The sequence below is a fragment of the Rattus rattus genome, chromosome 6 (genome assembly GCF_011064425.1).
Source record: "Rattus rattus isolate New Zealand chromosome 6, Rrattus_CSIRO_v1, whole genome shotgun sequence".
Taxonomy (NCBI): Eukaryota; Metazoa; Chordata; class Mammalia; order Rodentia; family Muridae; genus Rattus; species Rattus rattus.
The window spans coordinates 130,291,623-130,304,417 of record NC_046159.1 but is presented as its reverse complement, the minus strand read 5'-3'; the positions used below and the strand labels follow the sequence as shown (position 1 = coordinate 130,304,417).

The 12,795-nt window shown below is 39.2% G+C and overlaps 1 protein-coding gene across 1 annotated transcript in view; it reads right to left on the bottom strand.

The window, feature by feature from the left end:
- The window catches only part of Col28a1 (collagen type XXVIII alpha 1 chain), a 149,869-nt gene that overhangs the window by 63,119 nt on the left and 73,955 nt on the right, over positions 1–12,795 (bottom strand). The window contains exons 23-25 of the mRNA XM_032906950.1: positions 12,470–12,538; positions 8,769–8,837; positions 8,287–8,355 (exon numbers count right to left, since the gene is read on the bottom strand). Of these exons, the coding sequence (XP_032762841.1) occupies positions 8,287–8,355; positions 8,769–8,837; positions 12,470–12,538 (207 nt within the window). The remainder of the gene's footprint in view (positions 1–8,286; positions 8,356–8,768; positions 8,838–12,469; positions 12,539–12,795) is intronic.

Sequence of the window (12,795 nt, the reverse complement as noted above, 5' to 3'; positions counted from 1 at the left end):
ACTCATGAAGTGTAAGAATGCAATGAAGGGGAACTAAACTGATTCCAAGAGACACGAGAGATACCTCAATCTAACACAATGTGTGGGCATCACTCAGACCCAACTTATTTGAACAAAGCAACTATTAAAAATGCATGAGGCAAACTGGAAGATTTCAACACTAGATATTGCTATTGTAAGAAATTGTTGATGTGTTTGGGTTTTATAGTGGTTCTGCAGTTACATTCTGAAAGGAAATTCTTTTATTTGAAAGATAAATATCAAATCTTTCTGTGGATGATGTCTGGGGATTATTTCAGAAAAAGTCAGTGGAGAGAAAAGTAGGGAATACAGATGAAACCAGACAGAGTGCATACTGACAATTGATGAAGTGTAATGAAAATATAAAAGCTGGGGGGAGGAGGATTTCTTATATGCTTAATAATGTTCACAACAAAATGGTCTCAATAATATTTTCTTAAATTCATGAATAGCATCCAATAAAAATCTCACCAGCGACCATGAGTCAATATTGTTGTAGTGTGGTAGGAAAAAAGAATAATTTAAGTGATAATTTTAAATGCCTGAAGGAGAGAGGTACATGGGTAGATAACCAGTGTTGTGGGTAGAATTTGCATGTTTCATACATTCTTGGTATGTACCAAATTTCACATAATTTTTAAAAAAGGATATAAACAAAGGCACAACTTTTTTAATCTCATTCTTTGAAGAAAGAAAAATTGACATGCCATTCTGACACATGGTATTTTCCCTGTATTTGCTTAAAAGTGTCTTCTCAACTACTACTGATCATGTTAAAAGCGTGTACACATATTTTCTATCAACAACACTTCCTATCAGTATCAAGAATTTGATAAACTACAAATATAGAGAGAAGGAATCTCCCCATGTGGATGAAGAATATTTATTATAAGTGTGCCGTCTCTCTTATCCCTTGGGCTATGAGCCCCTGTTAAACCACGACAGTTGGGCATGGAAGAAAGAGGAGAGTGTATGACTCTCATGTCGTCACTCAACAGCATGGCTTCTACCATAACAGAGCTGGCACTTAGGAGCAAGAGTGCTTGCCTCTGGCAGTTTTTCAGTGTGTAGGTCTATTGTCAGTAGGTAGAGTAGCATTCTCTAGTAATGGATTTAGCTAGTCATGTTACACTGGAGGGTGTTAGAGCCTGCAGAGGGAGCCCTTGTACTAGGAGACAATGAACAAAATAGTAAAGTCTGGAGTTGCTTTTTGTAACCACTTCACCAAGTTGGTAATCCCCCAGTCTAAGCTCTACAATTATCTGCCTCCTCTTCCTTCAAGAAAATATTGTTCAATGGCCTTCCCTTCTCATTGTCCACAAAGGGGATCTCTATCTCACCGAATGGCCAAATTTAAGTCTGACTGCAGACCTTGTTCCTGTGGATGAATGATCCAGTGAAGGTTTTAGCCACCATAACCTTGCAGAGTGGTTTCCTTTTGACTCCTCAAAAAAATCATGCAAGTTCTTGTGATGGTGATATTAAGCATGCACTAAACTTTGAGTTTTTCACATAAGAAAGGAAAAAAAGAATTGCCAGCTACTCCTACATGCACCTTTTCCTCACATCAGCAAACCTTTGCTGGAATTTATAATAAAATTACTACTATGAATAATAATAAACATTTACATAGTTTATTATGCAGCAAGTAATTTCACTTGTTATCTTAATAACCCCATGAACATCAGCTTACATTTGATAGATAAGGCAACTGAGGCTTTAGAGGACATAGGACATGCCCAAACCTATGTAGCTTGGTGAAATTCAATTCTCTGAGTCCATTTCTCATTTTATGACTGCTAAAACCAGATCTAAAAGGGTCACTGTCTCCAGAGACTTTTTTCCAGGTGCTAGTTAATGCAGAGACCATAGCTGTGTGAGTGTAAATGGGTTTTTTTTTTTTCCTTCCTACATCAGGTCAGCCATATTTTCAAGGAGAAAACAACAGCAACAGCAACACAATATTCTGAGTTATAAAATTCTCCCTGGGTTATAAAAGCCTATGCCACTTGTGTAAGTGCATGGCTGCCTGAATCTTCTCTTGCTATCCCCTCACTTCCCTTCACTGCTGTTCCTGATTCTGTGGCTTACCCCAGACTTTGCAGTGATCTAATCCTAGATCACCTATCTAGACAAGTCCTTTGATTCTCTTTCCGTCCAGCCTGCAATGTACTCAATTTGGTAATGATGCACGCTATGATGGCTACTAATTAGAATGTTTTCCTGTTAAAATGCAGGAAAATGCCTTAGGAGCATCACCTCATGCATCTCTCAGAATAACCCTGTGAAGTACAATCACAGATGAGGAGGCTAAGCCAAGGGGGAACTAAATGACCTCATAAAGTCATGGAGCTGACAAATGGCACTAAGGCAACAATGATGAAGAAATGGCCTATTGTTGTGCCTTCTATATTTTGTAAGATTCAGATAAAATATTTTAGAAAATAATTGACCCATTAGACTGCCTTACACAAACATATATATTAACAAGGCTTTCCTGAACTTCTCTTCCTTTGCTTAGGCCAGTGAAACCCTTGCCATTATTTGAGAGGAGTAGGGAAATAATTTACAGTTATTCATGCAGTGGTCTCACTCTTTTCTGGTTTGGGGATATCAAAAACTAAAATGAGTTCACTGTGGAACATCAGTCTTGAGAATTATTCAGGAAGCGACACTCTGAAGAGTTCACTAAATGATGAAGCAAAGAGGAGGTTGAATTTCAATAAGGAAGGAGAAATCAAGGCAATGATTAGCATTTGGTTAATGTCTCTCCTTTTCTGGTTTCAAAATGAAATTAAGCTGTAACTACAATGTCCTTAAACACATAAGCACCATTACTTAGGTCAATGAATGCCTTGGTCTAGTAACTCTTGGATACCATACTCACAATGATGTTAGTGGAAATTTTAGAAGTTTTATAAAGACTCCCAGATAACAGTCTTATAAAAGATTGACCAACTAAATGCTTGTCATATCCCTCTATCACTTCTCACTGATGGCCATTAAAGGACCAGAAAAACAGTGATGACTACAAGCATAAGAATTATGAGATTACAAAAACCATTGAAAAGGCTCCAGAAAGACCAATTCTCAAGTTGCTATCACATTTCCTTTCTTCCTAGCTTTAAATTTAACTCCTCTACCATTTACAATCGCCCTCAAGCAAATGTCTCTCTTAGTTCCTGATAACACTAAAGCTTGCTGTAGAACATTGAGGCTTGTTGGTAATTTCTTTCTAATCTCAAAATCAGCTCACTGGAGCTTTTCATAGGGAGGAAGTTCCTCCAGGCTGCATTACTAAAAACACAAAATGTGTTGACGCTGATGCCAGTCATGAGCGTTCGAGGTTTAGTGTTTCTCTTCAGGGCGGCAGAGACGTATATGTGCACTCCAGGGAAGTGGACTGCAGCCCCAGAAAACAGCAAGCAGAGAAGAAAGCAGTATTCAAAGTAGTGGGTAGCCTGGAGTGAGCTCAGCTTTCACACAGGTTTACTTCAAAACTGCCTTGAAAAGTTACCTCATCAGATTTCCTAGGTCCTGAACTTGACCTTTTCAGAAGCCTATAGGTCAAGCTCCCTAACTGTCAAACCTCACATGTTTCTGGCTTGATTTATACTTTGAGCTCATCTCCCATTGCTTAGCAATTTTAACATAATTTTTGGGAATTCTTTGAGAATTTCATGACAATGTATTTTGATTCTAAGTATCCCTGAACCCCTCACAGATTCACCCCCATTTTCTGCATCCTCCAAATTTGGAGTCTAGTGTGAAGAGGTGGGCTTCTAGTCCACTTTGGAAATCGTGAATCCTTAATATCGTCATCCGTAAGCCTGCATCCTTGACTGGCCCTTCTTGTCTGGCCTGCTCAAAATGGAGTTCCTTGTCCAGCTGCATCTGCTGATGGAAGGCCCAGATTCCTAATGCATCTCTGTGTGAATTGGTCCTCTATTCTGCCAAGACTCAGTGGCAGCATGCACATATGTGAGCCATTGCCGAGAACAGAGAAGCGATTCAGATGCTGGGAACATTTTTAGAATAATGATACTCAGTGGAATTTCACATAGACTTGCATTTTAATTTATTACTATGGGCCACTTTTGTCAAATAAAGGATGTATTTACAATACTCGATATTTAATTTGGGGGGAAATGTTTAACTCTTTTTGGTTTGCGTTTGTGCGTTTCTTTGCAGTTTACATCATCTAAGTTTTGATGATGGAAAAGCTAGAATAAAAAGAAAAGCAATCCAACTGCATGCAAAACAGCGTGAGACAATTTGGACATGGACAGATCTTCTGACTGAGCACCGGAAACCGGAAAGTCATCCTGCCTTCATTCAGTCAGTTAGTCATCACATTCATAGATTCACTCTCAGGAACACATGCTATGAAAATGTTTACATTGTAGAGAGACAAGTTGTTCAACCTCTGGTCATCAATTTCCTCTCCTCTGTAAAAAAAGGGGAAATTGTTCAAAATGCAGTGTTTTAGAAATATTTAGAGAAAATACTAATTTTAATGCTATCATAATTCAAAGCACAATAAAACTCAATAAACCTTCTGATCACATATATTATTTCAAACATTTGATAACTAAGCAGCCATTTGAATGCCCCCAAATCCAGATTGGCTTGAAGGATAAGTGTACATGAAACCATTCCACAGGTTCTGATACAACCTTGGCTTTTTCCAGCACTAACAGAAGGAAGAAGACCAAGCAAGATGAATTTGCCCTTGAGGAACTCAGAAAGCCATCCCCGTATTCTATTTCAATTAAGCCTAAAGCAAACTCCAAGACTGAAACTTATCTGAGGTTCTCCTCTCAGCTTCAGGCTCCTTTGGGTTTTTTTTCATGTAAAGACATAAGAGCAATGACTTAACTGCCGCTCCTAAATATCCGGAAATCACAAGGATCCCTTTATCCTCAGGGCTCTAGTGGAGGAACACAAGCAGAGATGGGTGAGGTCTCTGAGGATGGTTTCCATCAGGGGTCCAATAGTATACGGGTCTAGACCTCAGGACACAGCGTGAGCCTTTTCCACTCAACAAGAGACTAAATGCTTTGGTCCATTCCCAGTATGTTTCCCAGGTGGACTTGCAAACTTACATCTACTGTTGTCCTTGAAATTTTTTAGGAGAATTTTGATAGAGCTCAGAAATTCTTGCCAAAACATGATGGTCTATAAACAGTTTCTACTAGGAAAAAAAAAAAAAACAGAGTCCAACAAGGTGCTAGATGCCAGGCATTTCTTTTTCTATGTTTGAAAACTTGGAAGCTTTGATTCCACTGTTTGTGTCATATGCTAAACATATGTGACCTTAGCTAAATATCACATAAGCCATCATAAATTAATCATCAACCTTAATAGTTTCCTCATTTCAAAACACAAGTTGATGCCTTAAGGCCAAGGTTTTAAGGTGACTACACAGAGTTTAAATGAAAAACATATCAAGATAGAAAAGTGGGCACACACACCTCTCAATACCTGCAGTGTCTGTCATTTTAACTCAAAGAAACAGGAAGATTTGTTACATATTTGGGTGCCAGGTTTTTGTTGTCTGTCACTGACATGTTTGTGCTGATTTGTACAACATTAACTCAAATTCGACTCTTTCAAAGGATCTCCTTTACTTCCTTCATGTATGTCTGTGTATGTATGTGTACATGTGTGCTTCCCTAGTCGTCTTCGGAAGGGAAGGCCAGATGGAGACTTAGGGCCTCTATGCAAAAGGAGAGATGATTTTGAAAGTTATTTATAAGCTACTGTCTGCTTCCAAAATTTCCTTTATTTTCAAGTCTATCATTGAAAAGTTTCTTTGCTTTTAAGACTAGCTCGTGTTCCTAGTATCTTTTTCTGAGCTAGAGTTCTGGGGCTAACATATTCTGCACAGGAAGAGACGGAGGCAAGGAAGAGAGGAAGTACAGTGCAGGGGGAACAGATGAACAGAAACAGGTAGAGTCTGGTTCTGTTCCTCTTCTACCCCCTACTTCTGGAAACAAGTCGGAGCCCAAGAGGAGTTTTGGAAAAGGTGCAGTGGGACTTCTGGAAATACATTTGCTGCTTTTAAAAAATCAAAAAGGTAGGATAAAAAAAATTACAAGTAAGAACACTTTGCTTGGCATTTATGCCAAGAAAGTAATGAAAAATAGGAAAGTAAGTACAAGAGGTTCTTTTTTTTTTCAGGAATATGATATATAAAATCACTCAGAAAACACCTCAGTCTGCATATTAAATAATCCGACAAAGGAGAATGTTCATAAGGATTAAATTTTAAATGTTCATTATCTTTGTTGCTATTAATGCTACAGATGAAGCTGTAGCATGATAACTTAATATAATAATACTTGTATAAATATTCATAACCAGCTACTCTTTGAAAATATAAATGGCCATATGCTTACTTTGCAATACAAACACAGCCAAGTATATAGTTAACATATTTTATTTCATATCTTATTTTAAATAGAAATAAGCTTCTGTTTCCTGTAGGGAAATATTTAGTATAATAACAAAAGGGTTTACCAATGTTTCATTTGGAGCAGGAAGTGATGATATTTATATATCAAATCTTTCTACTTTATTAAATTTTAATGTTTTGATAGATGTTATGTGTTAAAGAAAAAAGTGTCTGAATATCTGAATATTGTATGGCTTGTTGACATCAAGGCTTATTTGCGGACCGGAGTTAGTCCTGAGTCAAACCCCCCATTGATTAGGGCATCTCAAGATCTACATGCATGATTTATCTGGCACTTTCAGCTACACTTCTCACTGAGATTCGTGCAATTACCCCCAAGAATTACTACTGGGGCAGATAGAGACATCTCTCCTACAGATGATGGTTTTGGCCATGGGTCTTTAGTCTTTCATTCCCCTTAAGCTGGCAGACGAAAAGAGCACTTACTATCCCCTAGACAGGCAGAACATAAGCACTCTCACTTCTAACTCGTGCAGCAGAGACAACAACAAAAAAGTAACAATCGGCATGAAGCATGCATAGGTCTTTGTATAATGGCCTAGAGACATGACAGGTCTAAGTGAATAGTTGAATCATTCCAAATATCTTTTCCTGTGAAAACATTGAACATCCATCTGCTTTCCACTTAACTCAATAGATTTTAGAGTGGGGTACTAACAGTTCTCGAGTCAAGAGGTTAGCAGAGACTACGAAGAACCTACCTCCAAGAAGCCTCACATCTCATGGAACCCACAGAGTGCCATTGGTATAAATAAGTATAATGACTCCTTAGAGTGATCCATTTGGTCTACACATGGAACCTATGACAAAAGGCAGCAGGGATGCTGTTTTATAAGGGAAATCCAAAAGAAAACTTTAGCCAAGGCCTTAAGATCTGATTATCCTTGCAGATCTATGACTCTGAAAGCATGAATCTGCTGCAGGGATGGTAGCCCAGGGTGACTAGATGTTGGGTCTAGGGAAGCCATGTCAAGTCATAAGGGCCTCAAAGGCCTGAGATTGTCTCTGGGTTTCATTCTAAGTCCAGAGAAGCCACCAGGGTATTTCTGAAGAGAAATGGAATTTTCTCTGATGTGCGGTTTTAAAAGACCACCTAACCTGCTAAGTTACAGGAGGGCAGATTTGGAAGCGGGAAACTCAGTGAAGAGGTCATCTGAGTACTCCAGCATGGTGGTGGTTTGCCTGAAGGAAGTCACAGAAGAAAATGATCCAGGCTGTAGGATCGTTTTGAACATGACTGCCAGAATGAAGCAAGGGGAAGGATTTGTAGGAAAACTGTGGAAAACAGGGGACCAAGGTTGATTTACTTCAAGGATGATGGAAAGTACCACAGGATAAGAACCAAGGGTTTGAATGTTAGATTAAAGATATCTATAAGGAAAAAATATGTAATAAATTAGATCAACAAGAAAAGGAACTTAAGGAAGGAAGGCTGGAGACTTGGGTGACATCATCAGGAAGCTAGTGATAAAGCTGTGGGATTGGTTGAAACAGGCTAAGGAAAAAGCGGAGAGAAGAAAGCTCTGAACCGACCTTGGTCCAGGCAGAGGAGAAAGCAATAAAGTATGAGGCTTGCTACCAAAGAGTCAGTTCAAGGGCCAAGAAGTCGATCACCATATTCATAGGTTCATTTCCCAGGAAGCGGATGAGTAGAGGTGAATAATTCAGCAGTTATTTCCTACATCTCTCTTCTTCTACCGTGTCAGAACAAAATAAAACACATTTACCAAAGTCACCTATAAGCGTGTCTTAGAAAGCAGTACTGTTGCTCACTTTAAAAATCTTACCTTCGCTCCAGTGTCTCCCACACCACGTAAGCCCATTGGTCCAGGGGGTCCTGGCAATCCTCGAGGTCCCTACGGTGATGTAATATAGGATGGAATAAGCATCCTTGGAGTATGCAATCCTCAGAAAGGTGGAGGGAGGGAGGACGAGAAGGGAGGTAAAGAGAGAAATAGGAAGGAAGGAGGAGACTGGGAGGAAAGAGGGTGGGAGGAAGGGAGGAAGGGAGCGAGGAAGAGAGGGAGGGAGGGAAGGTTTTGTCATTGAAACAGCTGACCATTCATTTTATAAGGAACTACAAGAATTTAAAGGTACCCAACACAAAGAAATGGTAAATGTTTAAGGAAACAGGAATGCTAATTAAGCCCAATTTGATCATGACATTATATACATGTTTCAAATCATCACACCATAGTTCAAATATGTGTTTTTAATATGCATACACTTAAGAGGATTTATATGAAAACGAAGACACATCTATACTTACAGCCACACCAGGATAGCCATCACCTTTGAGTCCTGGAGCACCCACTGGTCCCCGGGGACCCTGGGCACCCTGTAAAAATTCAAATACCAAGTCATGGTACCAAATCATAGGATATCTAGCAGAGCTTAACCTAAACACTAATTCAATAAAACAACAATCGATTTGACAAAGCAAAGGAAATTTTAGAAAAATATCCTGCTACATTTAGCAATTGCTTATGTCCTCAGAAGTCCCAACATTTGAGGTTACCAGGATGTGTGGCAGAAAAGTAAGGAATGTATGAACCATACAAAGACTTCTATAGGAAACATGGGTCACAAGAATTGAGAAACAGCCACTGTTATTATTTTAATTAAAAATATACAATCATTTATTGTACCATAAATTAGGGAGAATTATAAACATGAGAAAATTTAGGAAGCACTGAGTGGGGGGAGGAAAAAAGATTACACAACAGATTTTGAGTGTAGACTGTCAAATATAACAAGCCTAGCACAGTGAGTTACATCTATTGTGCTCCTCCCTGAGCCTAAATTACAGAGCACTGAATCACCCAAATGGAGTTCAAACAGACTAAGGTGCAGACTAAGGTGATGGGCTCCTGACTATTTGCTGTTAACCTTGGGCACCATGACTTTTCCTGTCAGGCATTCACCTCCTATACAGAGACCAGAGAGAATGATTCTTTTCCCTTAGACAGCATGTTACTGTGTAATTCCCTTACAAATAAAAACCCAAAAAATCACTGGGTAGAGTAAAATTGGTACAGAGGGGATAAAAAGGACTTGAAGAATCTCTTAGAATATGTATTAATTTCAAAGACTTACTAAGTATGCTTTTAAAACTATTTTTCTCAACACACCGTTTTGTTACTGTGATGGCTTGCAGCCTCTGTGCTCGTTATTTATTTTGATAAAAAAAAGTTCTTTGTTCTTTAATTTACTTATTTATTATTATTTTACATTAGATGGAAACTCCAGTAATAGTCCAGCTTTTATTTTCCATGAATGGAAAAGCAAATGATACCCTCAAATATTTTCTTTAAACACTAGACAATTCTGAGATCAAATTGTGATTATTCCTATCCAAAATATTGCCCACAGTCTGGCTCTCCATTTATCCTAATTCTATACCAATGAATGAATGAATGAATGAATGAATGAGGAAGGATAAAAGCTGCAGACCCTTTAAGCACCAAGAACGTTAAATTTAATTTGAGAGGCATGAATGCAGCAGCTGGTTTTATCTGGTTAAGCCTCACAAAGGATCACCTTAATGACCATTTGGCCACTTAATGGAAACAGAGTACACTATTGACCACCATCAGAAACTCAAGATGATTTTTTTTAAAGTTGTCTGTGTGGTAGGGAGCAAGATCAAGGTGAAGGGAATTTAGTATATCCCCAACTACGGAAACGGCTCAAACTCAGCTTTCTAAGCCACCCCAGATACATTTAACATAATCCTGGTTATTCATGTCTGAGACAGTTTCCCAAGTAAGACTCCATCTCTGCCCCCATGCTTAGGATACAAGAAAAAGGTCAACAAAATAAGTATATAGTATATATTATTAATAATATGTATTATACTTATGTATAAGTATAATATATATTATATATACGAAGTAACTGCTCCCTGGTTATGCTCAAAAGAAAAAGAATCCAGTTTACTTCTGGTTTTTATTTCTGTGCTCTAGGCCAATGATATATTACCAGCAGCTGTAGCCGATTAACTGCTGGTACTCACGCAGAGGAGGGGGCCCTGAGCACACATTACAAACACCTCTTCCCTACAGGTCTTCGTCTTCTCTCCTGCAGAGTTTGCAGTAACTTGGTTACTTCTAATTGCAACAGCAAGTGTGATGGGCTCTCCTCATTGTCAATTTGTCTAGATTAGGAATTACCCGGAGACAGGCTTCTATGTTTGTGTTTGAGAGAGTTTTGAGTGACTTTGCCTAAGGAGAAATGACTTGCTCTGAACATGGGTTGGGACCATGCCATAGACTGGGGTCTGGAATTAATAAAAGGGGGAAAAGGAAAAGCAATGTGACCCCCAGCATTCTCCTTGCTCTGATTCCTAAATAGACAAGATGTGAGAAAATCCCTGTCTCCATGCTGTCTCTACCATATGGACTATGTCTCCTGGACCATGAACCAAACTAAATCTTTCCTACCTTAAATTGCTTCTTCTCAGGTATTTGGGCACAGCCATGAGCAAGGCAACAAAGCTAGGAAGTGTCTTGGTTCAAGCCTAGGGGTTGATTTTGATTTAGGATATCTCACACCAATTTTATAAATCAAATTTTACCACATTTCCTTCCTTCACTATATTCTGTAGAAAATGTCCTACAGAAGCAATTTGCTGTAACCTGTCTCTCATTCAACACATAACAGCACACAAATGGATGGGGTATTTTGAAATGGGTAATAGGGTGGGCCTGAGAGATCACTGATGTAGCATGTAAAAGTGACTTAGTGTGCCAACCTCCCATTGTACACTCAAAGGCGTATAGGACCCTGAAAAATGTAGAAATGAGTCCATTGGAAATGAATGGCATCAAGAATACTACTAAAGCCCCAAAGAGGAAAAACGTTTGGCTAAAGAGCAAGCATCTTTAAATACCATCATCATCTGCAATGCCCAGCATCATGAGCAGATAAAGGTGTGGCTGAATGTAAGAGTACATTGTCATGCATGGGGAAGAGTAAGGATAGATACACAGTGGGGCTGGGGATTTAGCTCAGTGGTAGAGCGCTTGCCTAGCAAGCACAAGGCCCTGGGTTCGGTCCCAAGCTCCGGAAAAAAAAAAAAAAGAATAGATACACAGCAGAGATCATGGAGTGTGAACAGCCAGTTACCAAACAACATGGAAATGGTCCCCACAATTAACTGAGCTAGATAACATCTATAGTTTCACATGAGAAATTTCAACAATTTTCTTGAGTCAACTGTACAGCTAGGGTCCCAGGTGAACAACCTGGCTGAGCTTGTGTGGGATTTTTAAAAATTTCCTTCTCCCCACAAAGGGCATAGCCTCTTTATATGTATTTCATCGATAGATAGATATTATAAGTAAATTATTAACCTATTAAATAGGATAGCTTGGATCTTGAACAAGCCTTAAAGATCTATGTGTTCAAAGAGTGGCCCCCAGCCTGTGGCTGCACTGGAATTGGTGGAGCCCTTAGAGTGTCAGGTTTAGTTGGAGGAAATCAAGTACCTGGGGGCATTTCCTCAGGATGGATATCGGAACTGCAACCCTTTCCTATCTCCTTTGGCTCGCTGACTGTCAACAAGTGAACAGGAACCTTCTATCATGTATTCCTACCTTGATGTACTAAGATGCTACGGACCTCAAGAAAAAGGGATAGACATTCACAGTCTAAAATCTCTGAAACCATGGGCCAAAATAAACTAATGAATTGATGATGCATATATTTCAACATGGTGACAGAAAGACGGCTGATATATTAGGGATCAAGTCCTCTTCTTCTTGCTCTATCCTTCTTCCTTCTCTTTTTCTTCAAACCTGTCCTCCTCCTCCTCCTCCTCCTCCACCTCCTCCTCCTCCTCTTATTATGTTTTGAAGTGCAGGGATGAAACAAAGGGTCCTGCGTGTGTTAGGCAAGTATTCTATCTCTTCATTACATTCCTCAAGTCTACCTTCTCACATCCAGAAAGGAAGCATCAATAAATCATACCTTTGGTCCTCGAACAGAAAGTCCAGGTTCTCCCTTGAGACCAGGCATTCCAGGTCCTCCTCGGTCTCCCTGTCCATTTTAAATAACATTGGCAAGGCTCAAGGTTACATGAAGAACTACAGAAATGCATAGTCATAATAGACCGCCAATGCGTAAAAAGCTTAATGTGTCTGTCTCATCCTTCGAACAAATTGGAGAAACTCAACTGAAGACTTAATAAACCGGTCAATAAATGTTTCTATAGGTGTCGGGGGAAATCCACAAAGTAATATGTGACGATTAGACTCAAATATTTAGATGTAAGACTGAGTGCATCTTCTCCTCCA